Genomic DNA, 24,193 nt, shown 5'->3' on the forward strand with positions numbered 1-24,193 from the left:
CTATTTAAGCAAATCAAAGGTTAACATTTATATGTATTCTTAGATTATACACATACTATTTTGAATTTTTTTCAAAGCAAAAGCTCATTGTATAAACATTATGAAATCACTGACATTTGATTCTTTTGTTTGTCAACAGGCTGGGAAAAGGAAGTTCACGCTATAACAAACTACGTAAAGGAAATAATTTGTGGAAAAAGTAATTCACATGCAAATAAACATTTGTCATGTTTCTATATTAATTTGCAAAATATAAGCAAATACACTGCCTATACCGCTAATGAATTATTTATAAACAGAGATCTGATGCTGGAAAAATGTACACAATGAGCTAACTTCTTAGTTCCATGTTTGCAAGAAAGATTTCTTCTGCTGCTGGAATACATCTCTGTGATTTACATATGAACACAGAAGAGTACGTTCCCATCAGTGCTCAGACTGTTAGTGAAAGGAATAACTATTGATAGACTTTTGTACACGAAATGAAGGACAGCATCTTTCAGCTTCTGCTTTATAAGAACACTGAAAGTGCTTCCCAGGAAGAGCATTTTTGAATTATTAGAAAGAATTTTATTGAAACACAGCACATAAGGTGATCTACTTCTTTCACATTTTAAAGTCTGAAAATAATCTGCAGAGCCAACAGACACCTGTCATCAACTTAAATGGCAGCAAAAAAAGGATCTCATGAGAAACATTTAAAATTATTTCATATTTGGGGTTCAATTTTACATTTAATAGGCATGGATATTGCACTAAGTCATGAACGAAAGGTTTTTTTAAGAGACTGATGTACTGATATACAGGCAAGAGGGAAAAAAACCCATAACTTTTTTTCTTAAAATAGTATATGAAGTTCAAACTTACAGTGCACTTTTTAGATGTATTTGTAGAGCTTAAATATATGTGCTCTTTGTGAGAATTTTATGTTTTGTAACAGCTGTTACAAAGCCAACTTTTAGAGAAACTAAGTTGTATACTAGAAAAGTTGGAACTTGTACACAGAAAAACAAATAACATAATTACAAACATGGGATAGGAGCACTTCAAACAAAATGAATTAGAAGTGTACATTGACTTCTTGATTCATCCTGGCATTTGGCAGTAGATCACAAAGATTTCGAGGTATTAGGAGACATACTTAGGCCATGCTTTCTTCTGATGAATGGGTATTCATCGGATCTACTACTAGTTGGCTGTGTTGGAGTTGAAACCTTTCAATAAGTCAAGCCAAAATATCCAGTATGATGCATCCACATAACATCAGTGAAACAGTATCATGATGATGTTGTGAGTTAACCCCGGAGGGCAGCCAAGCCACACACAGCCACACACAGTCTCCAACACTGCTTTGGTCACAAATCCAAAGCACAGCACCATGGGAGCTGCTATGAAGAAAATTAAATCTATGCCAGCCAAAACCAGTACATATGACAAAATGGAAGAGGAGGAAAAACCAAAACCACCCTCCATTATAATTCTCCACTACAACACTGCTAAAAACAATAACATGGACCATGCAGCAGAATGAATGTCTGCAAACACAAGTTAATATGAGTGGTCATACGAGAGCTTTTTCATATACTTAATGTGGTATTAAATGCAGATTTCCTTTACTTATTTATTGTCAATAACTTTACTTGGTATTGTACTTCACCAGAACAAAGAAGCCACTTGTTCTTTGTTAATCTAGGCATAAGACACATAAAAGAAGAAACCTTTGGTACACAGCATTTTATCATACTAAAGTAGCATACGTGCCTCGGAAAAAAACAAATTAACTAATTTGTTCTCTTGACAACTTGTAGAAGCAACAAAACAGCACTGAAGAAGATTATCTAGCAACAGTAATATTTCTACACTGATTGAATTAATGTCTTTCTACAGCAACATTACATTTTCTTTGCTTCAATGTTTATTGTGTATTATATTTTCCTTAATTACATTCAATAAAACACTACTGTTGCCTTCTTTTGAGCAGGAATAAGAAAGTCGTTACAATGGAATTGTCCATTTTTTGAAGTTCCCTGCAAGAAAAAAATACTGGTTTTGCCCTAATTTGTTTTAAAAAAATCCAAATGAACTCTAAAAGCAAATTTCCCCTCCAAAAAGATATTAAATACTTCAGAAGAGTTAAAAATGCATTCTGCTTTGCTTAGTGCTAACTCAGTACAGACCTATAACCTTCCTAATAACTCTTACTTATATGGGAAGGTCCAAATGACAGTTGTCAACCTTCATTAGGTTTCACGTTTTAAAAAGGTCTTCCAAACTTTAAGATATTCACTGGAAAGTTGAGCTGCCATTTAATGACATTTATCGCAAGCATTGCGTCCCATTAGCACTGCTCTCTCCAGTGCAAACTCTGCTTCCCATGTGTCCTTGCCTAGGTTCCCATCAACGTGACACTTTCATCTCTTCTGTGAGGTGCTCCTATCAGACTGCTTCTGACAAAGTCATGGGTGAGGATGTACTTTGCTCCAATAACCTTGCCAGTTTTTTGAAGAAGCACAAGAGATTTACATTCAGCTATATACATGTTAGATAAGAAGCCAAAGAAAGCAAAGAAATAAGCTAGGAAGGATGGTTCTCACTACAGACTGTAAGACAAATATTGTTAAAAACCAACAGTCTGTAAGAGAAATACAGTTAAAGAACAAAGTCATAATGGGCACAACCCATAATTTACATTATACCACTAATAATTTTTCACACCCATATGTGATAGTTTGAAAGATGCACTGTTTCACTTCTGATAACTTCACAGGATGCTGTGTGTGCATGTGAAAAAACTATAAAGAGAAACAAATATTTGAGCTGAATTTCTGTAATTCAATTAATTCATTCTGCATTCTTGAGAAACAACTCATTTTCTGATCTAATTACCTGACAAGCCCTTTATAAATTAATGTATGCTATGAACAACTTATTGTAATGTGCAAGGTAATATACTTTGCCAAACACTTTTGAAGTTTCAATTTCATATACATTTGTTTCATTACACTTTATTCTATAACCCAGAGAACAGCCAACAACTGAATATATAACTTAATTATTGATGTGAAAACAAAATGGCAAGCTTAATAAATAATTCAAAAAAAATAGATAGATTATAGCTCCATCATTTTTTTTTTAATCCCTTTGCACTATGATAATTTAAACTTTAGGAAAGAAAACTATTAATACTGGGTGATAAATAAATCCCACTTCACACATGGTAAATTTCAAATAAGATGTTTAACACTTACTTTGCAAACAAACAGCAATACTGTTTTGCGGATTTATCGGGCATTCAGGTTCCTCACAGGTAGGAGAGAACTAGGCAAACTGAGCTACTTTGAACAGCAACATTACTTAATGTGATGAAGGATGGACAGAAATGGACCTCTCAATATAGAAAACAACACAAATCATCTCAGGAATATAATAAATGCAAACGGCAGGTAGTGTTTCATCAAACTTTACTGTTAACAAACGTTTATCACTCTTATCACTGAGTAGTTTTTATGATTCCTACCAAGAGATAAGAAATGTGATATGTAACCTATTGACAAAGGTAAACTCGTTGTAATCATTACTTTGAATTGATCAGATTATTGAGAAGTCATAGGTCAGGCATTTTTGCATAGCTGATGCAGAATTACAGCTCTTTATAATAATGAATAAAATGGAGAATTTCAGCAGGGGACATTTTCAATTTTGGTCAACTGATTTTCAATGGATCTGATGGCATTGTATAAAAACATACATGTGCAGTTACCAGAATTAAAAGGTTTCCTCTTACACGTTGCTAAACTGACTTCACTTCTTATAACATGTACTCAGGTAAAAGTTACTTACTACAGTTTTCTTCATCGGAATTATCGCCACAATCGTTTTGGCTGTCACACCTCCAATGATCTGGAATACAGTTGTTGTTTTTGCACTGGAATTCATGAGGCCCACAGGTTTTTTTATCTGTAATTAAGATAAACATCATTTCCATCATTGCAGACAGAGTCAAAATGGGAAAGACTGCTACTAAGCAGTGACACGACAATATTGCTAGACACATTTAAGAAGGAGCAATCATAATACTTGAAATTTTACTTTCAGAAATAATTTATTTCTCATACTACATTCTTAAAGATTCTATTTATTCATTTATACCAAAAGAGATATGCTCATAAATTTGATGATAAAATTAAAATGACTGTATACTCTGTCATTTAAAGTAAAAACCATGAAATTCAGAAGCAATCACAAATTAGTTTGAAAAAGCGTATTACTGCATTGAATCTCAAAAACTGCATTGACTTTTCCTTGAATTTATCTTTAAGATTGCTTTAAAAAAGATCAGATCACAGTAAAGTACAAGAATACTTATTTGAAAATGTGCAAAATATATATTTCTCAAAAGATATGCTTGAATATAGTATTTTAAGATTAATCATACCTGACAGAAAAATTTGCATTTTGATTTACATTTTCACCTTCTGGTGTCTTGGATTGGGAGTCAACTTATACAAAGTAAAATATTATAAAGCATATAATAGTGAACTGAGACTAATTTTCTTCATGCAGTGAATTTTCAATGAGCTTTCCTGTTTACAGAGTAGCATCGTAGGCAAAGCCTCTTGGAGACCTATGAACACCCTGAACTCCTCCAGCAGGAAAGAGCTGCCTCTGTGTTTTATTTATACTTCTTATTTCTTGAGTAATTCTTTCAGTTTCTAAAGACTGAGATGAAGTGAAGTAAATTAAAAAGTTATCAGTGACATTTTCTTTGGGGAAAAAAAAAAGTTTGCTTTGTAAAAGCCTCAATGACATATTTAAAATTACATGTCACTGTGATGATATTTCAGAAGAAATTTTTTAAATTTCCATTAGGCTATTTCATAGCATGTCAGTTCAGACTTCATATTGCTATCATGACAACTTGCTGAGTTCTAGTAACTGACAGAATTAAGAGGAACTGAAACACTAGCTTAAATCAACCTCTCTCTGCTTTCTTTGCCTGCAAAATGGAAAGGACCACAAATTGGAGGTATTAGATTTGATGCAATGGCCCAAACTGCTGCCTTTTGTGCTTTGTTTTAGGTGTGGTTCTGTAACTAGAGTGATAAAAAAAAAAACTACATTTGAATATCAAGAAGATGGAAGTAAGTGGTGTGGAAGCTCCCTTGGTAATTACAATACTGCCTTTTGCATTTGTTCCTTATTCTCTGCCAATACTGTGACTGTATGTAGTTTTCTCCCAAAATTATTTTTATTATGAAGTTTCTCAAGATAACAGTCTATGATATATCAGTCATTACATCTCAAATACTTGCATTGGCAAGCTCTTAAAAAACATTTAACATCACAAAACATAAGAATATCCCCCTCTGAAAATAAGACACTCTCACATTTTTTTTCTGTAACTCAGCAAAAAAAAATCAAGTTTCAAATCAGAAATGCTCCTATATTTATCAAAGTACTTCTAGAAAAGCCTACAATCTCCCATTACATATCTGCCCACAAAATGAGTCCTAAAGACTAACCACAGATTATATTCTATTTGTCCTTCCACATACAATAGAACTACCAAGATCTAATCAGTAATACACAGAAGCCAGAGAGATCACATCTCTTCATTTCAGCTACATGCTAGGATGAAGAGAACATGCATTGTATCTTTTCTTATTCTTCATAAAGAATTATCTAGTTCTCAAGAATGCTAAATCTATTTTCTGTCATTGCTTCCTTACCCTTGTGAAGAAAGACTGGATTTTTTTTTTTTAATTTACCCATGTGCAGTCTAACCTTATGATTACCACTTGAATATTCGTCTTTTTCTTCTTACTCTATTTTTACCAAACACAAAGAAATATTTAATTCTTTCTTTATACAAAATACTTCACGTTTGTAAGGCTCTCCTTCACTGTACAAATCTGAAAGCTTTATTCTTCCTTTCAGTTGACTGATCTTTCATAGCAGCTTACACCTTACAATGTCTTACAAGACAGATTTGCGTGTCTTGTATTTCCTTCTTCACGGCAATGTGAGCCAAAGAAAACACCAGGATATGAGAACTAACATATAACAAAGAGGAAGGTTTGGGACAGTTGTGCAATAATATCAGATTTTTTGAGAAAGATTGATTTACTAGGCTCAAAGAAAATAGTGCCAGACCTTATTTTTTGAATTGTGAAACCTTGAAAAGCACACAGGGACCTACACACATTTTGTCATTGCTGTCTTCAACACTAAACAACTTTCCATTTTTCTTAAAATGAGACCACCTCAAAATGTGGAAGTTCAGACAGGAGAGGTACAAAAGAAAAGAAGTAATGATAACTCAATTTTAGTATTTCTCTCTTCAAATCCTTATGAAGAGATTCATTGGTCTACTGTAACAGGCAAAGGCCTCGTCTCAGATACTTGTGAGACCCCCTGAGGCAGCTTCTGGTTGGTTGGGGTTCATCTTTTGTGCATACCTAACGAGGATTTTATGTTAGAAATAATTCTAAATGAGCATAAAGAAAACAGGATGAAGGCTTAAACAAAAAACAAAACTAACCCCAAAATATTACATACATACCCTAAAAGCATTTTGATTCAAATATCAATCCCTACGAATTAAAACCCTATTTTCTCACTAATTGCACTACATTGCTGTTTGGGGATTTTAATGCCATAGATGTGGCAGGGGGGCTGGAACTCAATGATCTTTAAGGTCTTTTCCAACCCAAACCAGTCTACGATTCTATGTGCACGTTTGTGTGTGTGCATATGTGTGTGCCTGAGAGGGATAAAACCCAAAACGAAAAGAATCTCGCTTTTGATGGAGGATCTGCTAGCTGTTCTAGAGCTTGGCAGGCTGTCGCTGACGCTGGTTACAGGAAATTATTAGCCTGTTGAAGGAAGTTGAAGTTTATAGAAAGCATCCTTGAAATGTCTGAAAGAACATATTCTTAATCATCAGAAAAAAAACCTACTTTGTCTCTTTAGGCTAAAAATAAAATTAATATTAAAAAAATGAGGAAGCAGAAAGCAGTCATACTAATGTTGACACATTATGCTAATAAAGATCTGAAATACATATAACCTTTAGAGCAGATTATAATCACTCTCCAAGACCGCACAGAGATTTCTTCAGATTCTAACACAAACAGGGCATTTTGTGATGGAAAGTATTAAAGTTGTGAGCAAGGATTATGATAATCTAATGGGTTCTTTTAATTGCCTGGACAGAAAGCAGGAATTAACTCTACTTTCTGTTCTTTGAAAAACACCACACACATTAATAAGGATACATTTCCTAACTCTGCTTCGATTGTCTGAGTCAGAAAGTAACCACAGAGGACTAAATACATTCAGACTACTGCTAAAAAATTCACTTAATATAATAACTCCAATAACACACAGCTGCAAATATTGACTAAGCAAAACATATATGACTATGGAGCACTTAAGCAAAAAAGAGATTACCCTTTATACAAATTTTGCATTGTAAGCATTTTAGAAATGAACAATAAACTTTAACAAGTATTAGCACCAACACATGCAGATCTTTATCATACTCTGCTTGCAGCTTTATAATCTAATCCTATCAAACTTTGTTCATAAAAATAGCCACCTTTAAATTAAAAAAAAAAACCCCGAAACCAATGCAGAATGCCAAACCACATTCAAACCACTGCTACAATAAGGTCATTTAAACATATTTCAAATGCTTAAACTACGGAAAACATTAAAACATGACTAAAGCCATCCTGTTCTTGTCAAAACTTAGTTGTTCTATGTGTACGTACCCATGCGAGGCATAGAGACTGTGAATATGGATAAATTGTTCTGTCTCCTCCAGCACAAAACCTAAGAGCACTATATGCAGCTAGCAGATTTAAAATAAAAATATATTTTTTCATTAATTAAGCTGTGGAATTCCTTGTTACAGCATGCTGTGAAAGCTTTATAAAGGTTCAAGGAGACTGAAATCCATCAAGAATTATTGCATACAGGGACATATTTGACCCACAATATCTGATTCTCAAATTGTCAAAGGCTGGAAGAGTATCCCAGGGAAGTTTCATTACAGACCTGCCTTGTTCACATATTCTTCCCTAGATATTCTGCCAGAGACAGAATAAAAGGCAAGATGAGTCTTAGATATGAACCAGCATAACCAGTTGTATATGTTGTGACTGAAAAAGTCTGTTTAATTTGGGACTGAACGCATTGCACCTCTACACTATTTAATTGAGTAATTTCGTCATTATTCTTTCTATTGGCTTAAATGAAAAATCACAGTGAAGTAGCTATTATGAATACAATTTTTTCTGCTAAGTGTTAGGTTCCCCCCCCCGCCCTTTTGCTTTTAAACTCTGTGAATTGAGGATAGTATTAGTTGAATTCTTTTAAGACCCTTTGTGCCATATCAGTTGGGCTTGTACGAGTTGTGCGAGGGTAGCTCCAGAATAGCTCAGAACAGGAGATGAAGTCTCTATGGCAAAGGTTCACCTCCTTTTACAAGTTTTTGCATTCACTGCATCTTCAAGCCAAATGATTTTTTTGGACCGTAACTTCTCTCTACTTGATATGATTAGTTTCCCTTTCTTGACAATTCAAATGACGGTCTTGCATTTTCAGTGTTGAGGAAGAGTTCAATATCCTAGACATTTTTACCAGCTCCAACATTTTCATATACCTGCTTGTGCCAATTGCTTGAAACATATCCATAGAAATTAGCCCGTGTCTGGGTGCTTAGTTCTTGATTACAGTCTGTAATTTTGTTACTCTGATGTCCCTGTGGTAGCATAAACTTGTCCAGACTCATATGTTTCATCAAACCATTTATTGATACGTGGATAAATAATGGTCAGCTTTGAATGCTTTATACAATTATTTTTCCTGTTCTCTTCCATCTCAGAACATTTTTCCATCCTTTCCTTTATAGGCCAGTCTTGAAATTTCCACAAGTTTTTCTGCACTTGTGAGTGCAGTTCTTGGATTGAAATCCATGTCTGATGATTTTCCAATAATATTGACCCCTTTATTTTCACTTTAATGATCTGTAATGCATTTCTCACTTGGAATATTATATTTATCATTTTCTTTCATTTACTTTCCAGCCATGCAAGCAATGAATGAGGACAGCTACTACCACCACACAGCATGATCTTTCTTTTTCCAAGTGATGATGTGATGATGAATAGCAGTTGTATAAACAAATATCACATATAGACCAATCTGAAAACTGCTTAGATATTTTCAACTTTCTATGAGTATTGACTTAATAAAATAATTTTAACTGTTTCTACAGAAATATAATCAATTCTTCTGTTCTGTCAATGAGAAACACACTAAAAACTGTACCATTATAGTTGTGATCCAACAACGAACCTTCAAAAAAGCAATGAAAGAAATTCTGGGATTCAAAGTTAGTACTTATGTTCCAAAAATCTGCCTCAGTGGGGAAGACACTTTGGTTCTGGATATTGTGTAAAAACTGATAGAAATTGGGGCTTGATTTGGTAATGATGCAATTCTATCCTTGATCTTCTCTCAAACTACCAGATTTAAGTATAGAATTTTCATAAATAGCAGGGATTCTTGGAGGAGTCCTGTGGGGATGCAAAATTTTTGTGTTAGGGTACAAAACTCCCTAGAGCTCACAGAGAGAAGCAAAAGTTGGCCATGTCAAGTTGGAATCTGCTCTGGACCCTTCTGCACAGCCAATCTTAACTAGCACAATCTGCAAATGATTACCTTTTTCACTATCTATTAACTACAGTAGCAAAAATTGTATGCAGAATAAATTGATAGAAACTGGACAATTCTGTGAGAAAAATCAAGAATGTCACTTACTCCAAATGAGATACTAATTTACAGCTTCTGCCAATAAAGCAGTATTATAATATGAAGTGTATAGTCTATTCATATAAAGATCACAATTCAACAAGAACTGTAAGAGACAGATACAGCTATCATATCAGATAAGTACAACCATACCTCGAAAGAGGACATACCAAGTGGGATGATTATTTCCTTTTGCGACTTTTTTTTCAAAAAAAGTTAAGTTACAGTAATATATTCAAACGCACTATCATACTCACCACAGTTAGCTTCATCTGATCCATCAGCACAATCCGGGTCTTCATCACATACCCACAGTTTAGAAATGCAGTGCTTTGTTGTCTTACACTGGAAATGGTCTGGAGAACAACTGTTTTCAGCTTCAAATAAAAAGATTAAAAATTAAAACCAGAAATTTCTGCTAATATTCAAAACATTTGTTTAAAAAAAATTTAGGATTTAAAATTCAGAAAGTGGTTATCTCTAGCATCACTTATGTAACATTCCGTAAGAAAACAGCATTTAGACTTGGCTATGCCACAAACTATACTTATAAAAAAATAATAATACTGATTCTCAGCTAGGACACCTCACCAGGGGATTTCAAGGTGCTTTACAAGGATGACCAGCCTAACCACCTCTATTTTACATATGGAAAGCCTTAAGTATGAAATGTGACTTTTTCAAGGGCACTTGATATATAAAACAAAATGGTGGTAGAGCTGAAAAAAAGGTTTGATAGAAAGGTTAATTAGAACGAAATAGGTAATCTCATCTGTTATCTGTCTTGTGGCAGGAGATGAAGCCAATATGAACTTTGTGGTAGACCTACTTGTAATCTCCCCAAAGACAACTTAAGAGTTTTCAGAACCCACAAGGGAGGTTTTATTAAAATACAGACTAGCACACTTAACTTTCGTAAGAGAGACACTAATAAAGTCTAGGTAAGACAGAACAGAAATAATAATAAAAAAATTATCCTCCCCCACTAGCCACTGTGTCTTTGCAGTTGGGTTGATGGCTGAGTTTCAGACAATTCAAAAGCTTGCTTTATGTCACAGAAGACTGTCCTATCCCCACTAATCCCTAGGAAGTTTTCAACTCCATCACAGCTGATCCTGACCCTGTCCCTCCCACAGTCCCTGAGCTCTGCTGTGCTGCAGACTCTGCTGCTCTTTCATTTCTTTCTGTCAGCTACACCTCAAGGTTTTGGGAACCTTCCATATATCATGTGCAGTTCTTTATAAAGAAAAAAGCAATCTTCCCTATCTTCCACAGGAGTTTACCTGACCCCACCTAATCAGTTTTTAAAGAAATGTAACATGCAAACCGGCATATAATACTATCTGTCAGAGGCTACAGCTCTGCTGAGCTGTCTGGAAGATGGCCATTAAACACGACCACCAAGAAAGCTTTTGTATCCTTAGCAACCCTTCCCTTAGAGAGGGCCATGTTCTCTGCAGAAACGCAGCATATGCAAACCTTGAGAAAGCTAACTCAGAAAACAGCAATAAGCACCACAGATCAGCAGTAGATCCGAGTAACAAATTAAGCGAAGGACAGAGATGTATTTCAAGACAGTATCATCATTTTAATTACAAAATGATCAAAGGCAGAGGCTATTCAATACATTTCCATTTTAATTTGAAAATATTTTCTTTACTTATATCTATGAAATATGGAGTGAAAATGAATTTATGAAAAGTAAGAGGTATTAAAAGCTGAGTAAACAGAAATCAAGTTATATGGGTAAATTAATGAAGAAGTCTCCAGAGGAAAAGGAATAGAAAAGGCAGAAAACTCCACAAAAGAAAAAGGACGTAGAAGGAGCTATGGATCTACACCTTGTCCAAAAAAAGATGCAGTGAAATATATTTTTCCATTGAAATGTGTTGCTGCAAGGCATGGCAGATGAAAGCCTCAAGAAGACGAGTCATTTGTGAGGTGGTTAAGAGTGAAACGGATGTTTCAGCCTAAGTCAGAAACTCAATTAAATGCTTGAAATTAATTGTTTACACACCCATCTTCTTTGCAATGACTTTAAAAAATGAAGTTAATAAATGACATTTTAGTTTATTCTCTTGTACACAAAGCATTGCACATCAAACAATCCTGTGTATTAACTGTTTCGCATGTTCCTCGAATTGTTTTACACAAAGGACATGTACACTAGTTTACATAATCTACTTCAGTTCCTTGTTTAAAACCATCTACAGTTGTCAGAGAAAAATTCTCTAAACAGGACTTACGACAATCTCTTTCATCTTCTTCATCACCACAGTCATCCTGTCCATTGCATCTCAGATTTATTGGAATACACTTCTGATTCTTTGTGCACTTGAACTGACCTGACAGACACACGTGTGTGTCTGTAAGTTAAAAGAACAAAAACCTCAAGTTAAAAAGATTAAAAGTTAAAGATTAAAACATGTAAAAATCTAAAGGTAAAACAGTAAAAACATAAATTAGTTTCTTAACAAAATTTAAAGCACATTGAAATCAGTTTAGCATGTTTCTGAAGTCTACAATATATATAATCACCTACCACAGTTCAGTTCATCGGAATTGTCCCCACAATCATTTTCTCCATCACAGATAAAGGCTGGAAGTGCACAAAGTCCAGTTCCGCACTGAAAACGTCCTGGCTGACATTTGAATTCAGCTGAGAAAAAAAGAAAACTGCTTATGAATACTATCAGAGGAATGGTTAAAGTATCAATAGTGTTGTTCTTCTATGGACTAATCAAAAGAACATACAATCCTTTGTATTTGCCTTTATAGTCTCAATCTGAGTAGATATTAGTAACCAAAAAGGTACATGTACTACTGCAAAACTAATTTCAAAGCTTAAGATTTTAAATTTGCATAACTATAGTTCTCCCTTACTAATGATACAGAGTGCAACCCTCTACAGGTTGATGCTTACTATTAGCTCAACAGAGACTTGCAATTTAGGATATAAACACTTGAGTTCACGTCTGCTGATAAGAAACTAATCTGTCCCACTCTAATTCTATTTCCCATGAAAGGTCTGACCTTGTTCCTTCTCCCGGCCACTGCCATTGGAGTGAACAAGCAATTACGCACCTCTACAGTAATATTTTATATAAACATAGTGTAGCTCAAAATGTAATCTTATGTGGAATAATTACATATGTTAAAGCTTGCTTCAAAAGCCTCTGCATCAGAAAAAGAGACCTAATTATAAAATCGTAAAAGGATGGGTGAGAGATTTCAATACAAAAAAAATCAAATGAACTGTTCCTTAACTGGAAGACTGTAAAACACATAGTAGAGCATTTTGCGTGTATGAGCTTGAGGGAAGAAGGCAAGCATCTTTTGATTTATGTAGATTAATATAGCAGTATTAAAATATTCAGTGACTGGGACTGAAAAATAGCATCACTAACAGATATTACTGTTTATGAATCCAGTAGGGTAGAAAGGTACTTTTCTAACAAGTAAGTAAACTTGTAGTCAGCTCCCATCACAGCAGCCACCCTGTGGGATGCTTAAAACATCATCATAATTGACTTCCAGGTGTCTGCAGTTCAACAGGGAGATACTACAGTAACTACTATTTAGCCTATGGGAGACTATCGAGAAATATGCTGTATCTGCATCACCTTCAGGATGGTGTGTCAAAGTTACACAGGATGTATGAAAAATGTTCATTGCATAGAATTATTCGTACTGGAGTGGTGAGATCTAACTCTCCAAACTTTCCTTTGACAATATTTATAGAAGTATAAAAATATTTTTAGAAGACATCATGATAAATACACAGATGCTTAGCAGGAGCCACATGGAGAATGCTGTTGTTCAGGAAATTGCACAAAATACTAATGGCTAGCTAAAGTTGTATAATTGCAATGAAACATAAGCAAATGAGATTAGAACTCCACATTTATATTATACACAAAAATAAACCAAATACTCTGGCAGAATTTTTTCTCTCTATCTAAAAATCAGCAACCTCAGAAATTAGGTCAAAAATAAAAATCTTTAGCAAAAAAAAAAAAAAGTAACTAGGATCAGGTAAAAGTTTAAAGAATTAAAAACGTGTTCTTATGATTTTCCAAAGACCTTAAAAGACCCTTAGTAGGCGTGAGTTAATGAAAATCTTTTACAGGTTGACAAACAAGAGCCTGTACCCTTTGTAGATCTGACAGAGACCAGGGAAAAGAAAGCAGTGCTGCAAACAAAAGCTTTAAAAAAACCCCACAACCAACCAATCAACCAAAAACCCAAACCTCTTCCTAACATTGATAAAGCACTATATTTGATTTGGACTCTACCGACAAGACTGGGTTCCATATTCAGAATAAAAAAACAGGCTCGTCAGAGCCATCTCCACAGTCATCGACAGTGTCACATTTCCACCAAAACGGAATGCATTTGTCAGTTTTGCAACGGAACTGTAAAGGGATGGAAAGAGGGAAGAAAAGCTTTGATATTTATTTATTTTTAAAGAGAGATAGTACAGTTATGAAAAATTAGACTCACTGCTTAAGTCATTGTACCATTAATCAACTCTGTCTGTTAATTCTATAAAACTTATTTTTTAAATGTTCGCTTTTTGGAAATGCTTTGCACTGAGACTTCCACTGATACAAATCCTTGCAGTTTCAATGACAATGCTACACTGACGTAAAATGCCCCGATATAAACCACTCATTGCATTTTCTTGCATGCTATGATTAATCAAATCATCAAATAATCAATTTAAGACCTTATTCAAAACAACCCCTTCAATTCTTAACCAGCCTTCGTAGGCTGTTGAAGCGGACTTAGTATCATTTTTCCAGATAAACCAAACCACCCACAGTTACAGAAAAGGGCTTTAACACGCAGTGTTGTACTTGTATACAGTATCGCTTCTACTGTTTGAATTAAATGAGAAAACCAGAAGCTAGGCTTTCCAACGTTTCAAAAGGATAAAATATTTGTACAAGAAAAAAGAAGAATCCTTTGTAAGACCTTGGCAGTGCCCTTACTCTGAGCTTAGACAACACTGTACCTTTGTTCTGACTGAAAGAGGAAGGCAAACAAAACAAAGAGTAGAAATTACTAGATGTAATCTTCTGGGGCTAAATCTAAAATCAGAGTTCATTATGTAGCTAATGCTACAGAGAAAAATCCATATAGATTATTAGCAACTTTTATGAAATGTTGTGTTTCCTACCTGGTGTCTGTATGAGCACAGAAAGGAAGGAAACTGACAGGTTTAGAAGTGCAAGATATTTTATTTCCTGTAACTCAGCATAATTTTTTCATTTCTTCACATTTTAAAAATCATTGATTATTCAATGAAGCTGTATTTAAAAGGTATATTAAATTCGGTGCATTAGCTCGGTTTTATCTTTTCTGCCAAGAAAATTTAGGGTTTCATAGCTATTTATGTAGTAGGACCTCCAGTTGGAGCTACACCATTCTTGTACCACGTTGGGGGACATGCTGTCTAACACGCTGGGTTTGAAAAACAGCTATTCTGAACTGTTCCACAAAGGTAGGCATCTCAGAACAGCTCAGCAGAAAGTCTCCAAATGTAGGAGACAAACAGAAACTCAGACAATTCTCAATCGTAGTATTTTCTATTTGCCAGCACAACCTTCCTGCTGCTTCATTGTTTTAAGGTGCCAGCCTCGCTCTGCTCACAAGGGACTTCAGGCTGTTAAAATGACATTATGAGTTTAACTCCAGCAAATGGGTACTAACTCTTAGTTACTATTATGCTCTGCATGAAAACACTTGCATTCCCTTCCAAACTGGGGAGCCAGACACTGTAAAATCAGGGGTCAGAGTCACATAAATGTGCCTGGAATGACCAGAGTTTTGGTGTTCCAGAGTCTGATGTGTTTTGTACTAAACAAGTTCTCACGTCAGATTAGTCTGTAGATGTGCCAGACCAGTGTATCAGCCATCCAGCTCCTTTTCATCAGAAACAGCTAACAGTGGGTGTGTTGTCACGAGCGATTACATCAGAGGAACAGCTAGGCTTTCATAGCATCTTCTGAAAATCTTAAGTAGCAAAGTATATTTTTGCCACTGATCTCTGCATCTGATACCATCAGATTGATAAATTAAACAGTAAACAGATTTCAAAATTGGAAGAAAATTACTAATAACCACTGTCAACTTGTAACTGTCTGTCTGAAGCAGCTCCTTCTATTTAAGCCTGTTCTCCCTCCTATAGAATTCAAGTGATAAAAATATTGCTCCTGGAAGATCCAAGATGTGATGCTATCCTTCAATTCAGAGTAGCAATGAATTATCTAGAAAGGAATAGAGCCATTCAATCAATCATTAGCATATAAATTCACAGTGGAATACGTTTCCAGTGCCATTTATAGAAAATAAAAAAAAAGTGCTGTTGTTTTAACCAAACAAATTTGAGAAGCTAGATATGGGGGGAAAATAGGTAAAAAATAGATAATTTTACAGATGTTTTACACATTCTTTTTGTTCATCACTTCATCGGAAGTAACAAGTTTGAATGAATACTCTCAAATCATTGTTATATACGCTCTGTATCACTGCTATACACACTTTCTATTTTTATGTTTCATATTTTATACAAATGTTTCTTCAAAACAATTTTTATGGGTTTAGTAGCTGTATTTGTTCTAGTGACTGGCAGAAACATCCACATTTGAAAGGAAACAAGTTCTGCATTGTCTGGAAAAAAGGCATTTGCAAGTCTATTTTCAACTAACAGCCTTGAAGATGAAACGCTTTAAATGCACCCATGAGTTACCCAGTCTTCGGCTCCTTTGACGGATGCTTCCACATTCCGTGGGCACCAGTATTCATTATTTAAAAGCAGGTGGAAACACAGTAAAATATCATCCCCGCTCCCCCTTCCCCTATATGTATATATGCAGCTACCTGACTGGCAGTGCAGTTCGATAAGCACGTCTTGTTATCCGCAGCAAGGTAAAAGTTAGTGGGACAGGCACAAGTATACTTCTTGTCAGGGGCTAGAAGGCATAAATGACTGCAACCACCGTTGTTTAGTGTGCACAGATGTTTAGACACTGTGGATAGAACAGGAAAAGAATATCAGAGCCTCTTCTTTAGTATACTTCAGGGAATCTGCTTTATAGAGGAAGAAAAACGTATTACACATACTATTTTTACAATGGAACATCTGAAATAAAAAGCCCATAAGAGGCAACCTTTTCCTTTTAAGCTATTCTCCATTGTATGCAAAAATTAATTTTTACTATGGATGTAAATTTAATACTGAAAGAATGAGAGGAAGAAAAAAGCACTAGGGGGTTTTTCTGTTTTGGTTTGGTTTTTTTATAATGAGACAAAAAATTAGCTTATCTAGGTCAAGTGCCAAATTGTATTCAGTTACGATTCAAATACGGGGAAATCCGGAGATTAGACACAATTGTAACGCCTACTTTCTCTGACATTCCCTCAGTCAAACAAGTTTCTAAATAAGAGTATTTTTCTGTATTATTAACACTCTCTTACTTTTCAAATAATGTTAAATGTTTTGATAACTGGTAACTTGTACTGTAATGCAGCTTAACAGTTCTGTACTTCCAGTCAGTATCTGGGTTAATTTTTAAGCACCTAAATTGGTATCTCGCCACTGAACAAGATATATCACGTTTATTTAATACCAGATATAATTACACACAGGTTTATGTTTAAAAAAGCTAATTTGAAAAATTCCACAATTTGAAACAAAACAGAAATAAAAATAAATCACTGCAGAGCTTTCATTAACCCAGCAACTCGCTACTAAGTGAAATACATCAACGCACTGTATGTAAAGCATAGACAGAATAATTACCATCAGGTTGTCTATAAGAATGATACACCTGGATGTCTGTTATGGCATGCCATGAGTTGATCAGCGATAGTCTGTCTGATCCAGAGGTTTTGTGGGCACGGCTGAGTGATTTGGTTTTCCCATCTGTCCAGTAGATGTAGTCTTCAAACAATGTTAGTGCAATCACCCCTGGAATATCTTGATTCGGGACTGTAACAAGAGATGCTAAGATTAAGAAGATTAAGATTGGAAGACTACCATTTAAAATATTCCATACTGCCTGAGTTGACAGATACAACTGCTATGTAATATCTTGAGAATACTTGTCATGACAATATGTCAAGCCTAGAGGGTTCTTCATTACCAGTTACGATAAAGATGGATGGGGTACGAGATCTGCTTGCTTAGAATTAGTTGACCCAATCAGTGTTAAGTAAATGAAATAATTTCAGTTAATAAAAATCACCTCCAGATTCTAAACCAATGACAAGGTAAGCTTTAAAGCAGTTCATAACACAAATACAACTTAACCTGCTCTTTACAGAAGACCAGTATTCATTTGCTGTTTAAGGGGAATAAAAGGTATTAGAAAACATCCAGAACATATGGTATACCATACCTTTATATCATATATAAAGATGCACTTTGCTTAACACCCTTCAAGACAATTAATAGAATTTATTTCAGCAAAATATTCTGACAAGAAAGATGAGTGAAAAAAAAAGTTTTGCATTAAAATAAACATAGCAGTAAGAAAGCTTATTGCTTACTCCTAGCATAACCAACCATACAATTTGAAAAAATAAACACAGTGATGATAATACCCCATTGTTACAATATCACAAAATTATTAGCCAACACAATTTTAAAAAGGACAGAAGGAAAAAAGGAAAAAAAAAGTTTTGGAGCATTCTTTATCTTACTACATACTCTTTAATCTTGAACTATTTGTTCATTAATATGGTGAACATAAACTCCACCTTTTTTAACATATATAGGTGTAATCATAAATGTTAGAAGAGAATATCCAACCACAATGGTCACTTTGTAAATTATAATATTTTGTTGCTGAGTCACTCTAATTACTGACAGAGCTGAAAAGGCAGATCAGAGCAGCTGAGTCTGCCATTTTTAATAAACATATCCTTAACACCTTTACCTTGTTTTCTTAGACAAAAACAGCTTCATCTTTTTACCTGGAATGTGCTTAAATAGAGTTGGTAAGTCTCAAAATCTGGTTGGAACACTTCATCGTTCACCGACAACTGATACCGAACATATGGAACGACAACTTAGCAAATTCAATTTCATATATAATAGTCTTGCCGATAGTGAACTCCAGTACAGGTTATGTTGCCTTCTGGTCAAGGAAACCTTACTGCTTAGACATGAAATTATTTTCCCTTCTTGTATATTTACATATACCATAGCCATTATAGTGAAATAACAGTACAATATTCTTTTAAAGAGCTTCACAACATTTCTAAGAAACAAGTCAAAGTTCAAAGAAATCTTAATCCTAACACTTATTACGTAGGCAACTTTGGCATGGTTCCTTACACAGTACAGTACCCCCAAGAGAAGCTCTTGTAATTTCCCTTATTTGTAGCATCACAGGGGTCTAAAAACTAGAAGTGAATCACTCCGCATGGTGACTGCAGCTATCCTGTTCCTCTGAGCGAGGAAGGGAAGAATTCTTGAAGTACTATTACTTTTAGTGTGGGGGGATCTTTAGTATGGCAAACAGTGAAATGAACCCTGCACCCAGTCACAATTGAGCCTAAGCAGCCAAATCCCAGTCAGCACCTGTTTCTTTTAATGCACTTTGCTTAACGTGGGTGATTTTCCTTGAACTTTCTCAGGAGACTCCTTGAGCTCTGCATACATCTTTGACAGTGACACATTTAACTTCATAGTGTTCCAGAAAAGGCAGATATCTCTAATTTCAATTTTAAAAAGTGAATGATCTTTAAAATACTTTGGCATAATTATTAATTGAGAATACTACTTATATCACATGCTTACTACCAGATTACTGCAACTGATTAAAAAAGCACAGAATTTACACATTCATGTCATTCAGGAAAAGGAAAATATATTTCAGAATTATTTCTTAATCAAAATCCACCTTTTGGTTTGAATCGCTATACAATATTTCAGCAGTCCCTGAAAAACTGGACTCTCCCAGATTTCCTCTGCTGCCACTGTCCCCACTTAGTTACTTCATTGAATTTAAGTTATTCAGTTGCTTTATTGTGCTATTATATTTACCGTGGGATTTTGAGTACATCTGGGCACAATCCATTGCTGTCTTTATATACAGAGACTTCCACATATTAAATTCAGCACTTTTTATTTTAGGTAGATTATAAACATTCGTTATTGAAAGTTTTCTTGTAGCTTCTAAGTCATACATCTGTGCCAGAATACAAAAATTAAAAGACAAGCAGGAGTTTTAGGTACATCCGCAAAATTGCAGGAAATTCCCCATTGATCTCAAAGGGCAGTTTCTAATGAAAAATATAAACCAGGCTGACAGAAGAAGCAGGAAGGAATGGGAGAAAGAGAAACTGCTACTCTGGATAAAACCCTGAAGCTATCCATAAAGCTATTTATTTTTTTTTTTTTCTCTTGAGTTCTGGAAAAATATTTGTTCATATGAATTATGAATTATTGCTGCTACTTTTGACACCAAATTAAAGAGGTCAAAGCTGCCACTCCAGTCTTTCTAAATAAACCAAATGTGTTTTTGCCTTTGTTTTCTCTCTTTCTGATCCCACTTAAGATTAGAATAAATGAACATGTAGAAGGCTTAATGCACATGAAGATATTAAAATTATTTTCACCTTGTCTTCTTTATTATTGCCTACCAATGAAAAATACTTCTGGCAGCCATCCTCTTTTTTGGCCATCCAGAAATTATGAGTAAATGCCATATCCTGAGTACAGATGTATGAGTAAATGTTTACTTTTGTTTCTCTGCATGTTTGTGGGTTGCTATACAATTTATCCTGGCTTCAATGGATTATGCCTACATCAGAATCCAGATGAAACTTGATATTCATGAACTAGAGAAGATTCAGGCGAGTAACATATTGTCTGAATTGTCTCACTACACCTTATTAATAGGAAAGCTAAGTTAAATATGGGGTGTAAAATGTTAAATACTACAGTTAGAGCAACGTATCTCAGGAAATTATTTGTTCACTCAAGTACATTTTTCTTTCATTTTTTTTTTAAAGACAATTCTGTAAGCACCAGGTTTAAAGACCTAAATCTTGCAACTATCTTAAAAACAAAACCATAATATCAAACACAATGTAAGAAATATTATACTTTTTAAATGTTCTTTAAAAGAAGTATGACGGTATAACTGTTTCTAAAAACTGGATTTTCCATTATGACCACATATTGATCAATAGTTGAAACTGTCAAATGGTTTAAACACTAGCAGACTAAAGTTGTAGTTTGTCCTGCCACTATTTGTTATTTCTGAGTAATTTTATAAGTTTAATGGGCTTCTATGTTCAAGTCAACTTTTAATTATGTAATGTTCAACACAAACTTGATCAAAATTCATTCAAAAGCTTGCACTGTTTATAGCTGTAAAAGCTATATGTATTCTATTGTGACTATGAAACTTAGAGAAAGTGATTAAAAAAAATCAAAGAAGCAACGGACTGTGTTAAATAAGACAGTATAAGCAAATAAATGTAAATAAAAATCTACGTAAAGTAAAACACACAGAATATAAGTATAGTATCACTAGATAGAAATATTTCTCATAAAAATGCTAAGTTGACCATCAAACTGATAGTTATTTTGATTTACTAGACCTTGCTCTTATTCATGTAACAAAACCCAGTACGGGGGCATATTCAACAACTTACTCAACAATTAATGAGGGACAAAAAAGCACGGAATGCAAAAATCACCACCCTAAGTAATTTCCAATGAAAAACTGCACCTGAAATTTGCTTTTGTGATTCCTCTTCCTACCACAGCCTCCTCGTACCGGAGATAGACGAGTCCCTTGCAATCCTGCCTTTTCTACCAGGCCTCTACCGCTACCTCTAGTTCTCTACTAGGGTTTCCTTTTACACATAAATCCTTGATTCTCTTACGCTGAATGCTAATCCCAAACAGAGCTTGACCAAACAACAAGATGGGAAACATGATAAGAGAGAGAAGGCAGAAAAGAGACAGAATGCCCAGGCCTATCAGAAAGCTACGGAACATAGGAAGAAGAAACACAAATGGGTAGTAAAAGGGAAAAAAGGGGAGGCTTGCAACAGATCAGAAGCAGTGGAAAGTACAAATTATTAGATTCTTGAACACGGATTAAAATGACAATAGTTAACAAACTAAAGGGCGATAAAGTGCTGCACGAACTCAAGGGAAGAAGAGCCATGTAACTCCATGAGAGGGGACACAATTATGTAAACATATGAGAAGCATGCACAGACTTAAAACGTACATATCTCTCTCCTGCATTTTGGTCTAATTTAGATCCAATAATATAAATTTATATGCTGTAAGTCATATCTGTGACAAACCTGTTTCCCTTAGATTTTCTGAGTACCTCTACTTAAGCATAAGAAACGTTAATTTGGTTTCAGGGGTGGAAAGCATCCCAACTGGGATTTCTTAACTACAAAATACGTGTTTTGAAGAAGTCATACAGAATAAGCCCAGTCCCACTCACCTCTTACTGAAACACAAATATTTCCAAAAGTGAAAGCAAATACTCTAACTAAAATCAACAACAACAACAAAAATCTCAACGTCAGCTTTTCAAATACATGTGCCAAGAAGTGTCCTCAAAAAGAGGAAATGTTGACTTCTTCTAATCAGTAAACACAAGAATACCCAAATTCTATAATATTCACCATGGGTACATTTTCTTTAGTGTTTGCCTCCTCCTTAAGTTGAAGCTAGTTGAAGCTAGCTGAGCTACAGAGATCTGTCCCTTTCCAAAAAGAAGGAACTGCAACTTTTCAAAGTGTAGAAGAGGAGAAGAGGTGATAGATTCCTGCCATGCTCCAGAGTTCCAGTGCTGGTAAGTAAATGCTAAAGGTAATTCATTGTTGTTAAGCAACATTTTAAATGACCACCTTCTCTCCGTGTGGCATTAAAGCAATTTCTGTTTAAGAATTTTGGTACCCGAAGACAGAAAATTTACATTGGTGATCAAACCTCGAAAACAAGGCTGCACTATTTTGCATTCCACACTCTGAAACTCTTGATTTCCTGAACTACAATAAAATAAAAATAAAAAGCCTACTGATATCTTAACCCAAATGGAACCAGTGTTAAAAAACTTAGGAAGAATTAAGATTCTTCCAAAGAGAGACCACATTAAGGAAAAACACCACTTAGTAACAAAATAGCCATTTCTACCTACAAAAACAAATAAATTCGGAAATTGATGATCATCCTCGTGCTGAAACTACTGGCCCCTACTGTCCTCTTTTGCATTTGAACTCCCTTATACTTCTGTCTCATTTTACATTCAACTTGTAACCTCTCAGAGAAGCAGTCAATATTTTTAAATTTCTGTATAGTACTTACTCCTGGTACTTGCTCCTTTTGATGAAGGATTTGAAGTGCTTAGACAATGAAATTAACAATGAATAATGACAATAAGATTATGTCTATTAAATTTGTGAAAAGTATGTAATTTTAATAGATGTAATTAAATTTAACTGTTACATTAAAACAGATTTTTTTTTTAAAGATGAGACATTTTATAGTCATTATTACTTTTACTACATTCACACTATATTTAAAAAAAACCAAACCTGTCAAACTCAATGAACGGAAAAAAAAACAATTTTTCATATAATATTTACACATTAATTCCAGTAACTGAAGCTATGTTTCACAGAAAAAATAATATATATATATATATGAATACACTTCAGGATTATATTGCTAATATTTTTGATAACAACATGTGCGTGTATGCATATTTCTTTCTGCAAATGTAGTATATACATCACACATCCATACTGGGTAAGTATGGAAGATACAAGTCACAGCATTATGTGGTAAGACATTTTGCCAGTCAAAAAATGTAATTGAAATAGTGAAAACTATCTCAGAAAAATAAACTCCCACAAAAATTGCTATACTTTTCAAAACTGCTATCACAAAAGAGGCAGGGCTTAAAATTAAGAGTAATTAAGGCACAAATGTATCTATGGAATTAAAGGTGACTATTATATATGACTTATAGGGATACCCTGAGAAGAGATGAATAAATTTTCAAAAATCTGCTTATAAAATCAGTTGATCAAATCAAGGACAGGAATATGTTGTTGTCTCACTTTAAAATATTTTATTGCCTTTTTAATTTTGCTGTGAGTTGTTCATACGCCAGTTACCCCACAGGAGTACAGAGCAGCATGCTGTCACAGCAGCGACTCAGTTATTCTCAAACATATACAAGTCACTATTTGAGTACAAGTACTCATAGCGTGCTAATAGGTTTCAGAGATTCTTAATTTTAAGATGTACAGAGACCACTTACATGCCTACCAGCCTCTACACCTTAGACCCCTGTCTTGCTGCTGGTTTCAATATTCA

At 34.6% G+C, this 24,193-nt stretch overlaps 1 protein-coding gene across 1 annotated transcript in view; it reads right to left on the reverse strand.

The window, feature by feature from the left end:
• The window catches only part of LRP1B (low density lipoprotein receptor-related protein 1B), a gene marked incomplete at its 3' end in the record, with an annotated part of 133,373 nt that overhangs the window by 33,140 nt on the left and 76,040 nt on the right, over positions 1–24,193 (reverse strand). The window contains exons 30-37 of the mRNA XM_010087752.1: positions 17,627–17,815; positions 16,705–16,853; positions 14,151–14,234; positions 12,574–12,604; positions 12,362–12,478; positions 12,066–12,185; positions 10,077–10,196; positions 3,841–3,957 (exon numbers count right to left, since the gene is read on the reverse strand). Of these exons, the coding sequence (XP_010086054.1) occupies positions 3,841–3,957; positions 10,077–10,196; positions 12,066–12,185; positions 12,362–12,478; positions 12,574–12,604; positions 14,151–14,234; positions 16,705–16,853; positions 17,627–17,815 (927 nt within the window). The remainder of the gene's footprint in view (positions 1–3,840; positions 3,958–10,076; positions 10,197–12,065; positions 12,186–12,361; positions 12,479–12,573; positions 12,605–14,150; positions 14,235–16,704; positions 16,854–17,626; positions 17,816–24,193) is intronic.

The sequence above is a fragment of the Pterocles gutturalis genome, unplaced genomic scaffold (genome assembly GCF_000699245.1).
Source record: "Pterocles gutturalis isolate BGI_N339 unplaced genomic scaffold, ASM69924v1 scaffold27716, whole genome shotgun sequence".
In the NCBI taxonomy this organism is placed as follows: Eukaryota; Metazoa; Chordata; class Aves; order Pterocliformes; family Pteroclidae; genus Pterocles; species Pterocles gutturalis.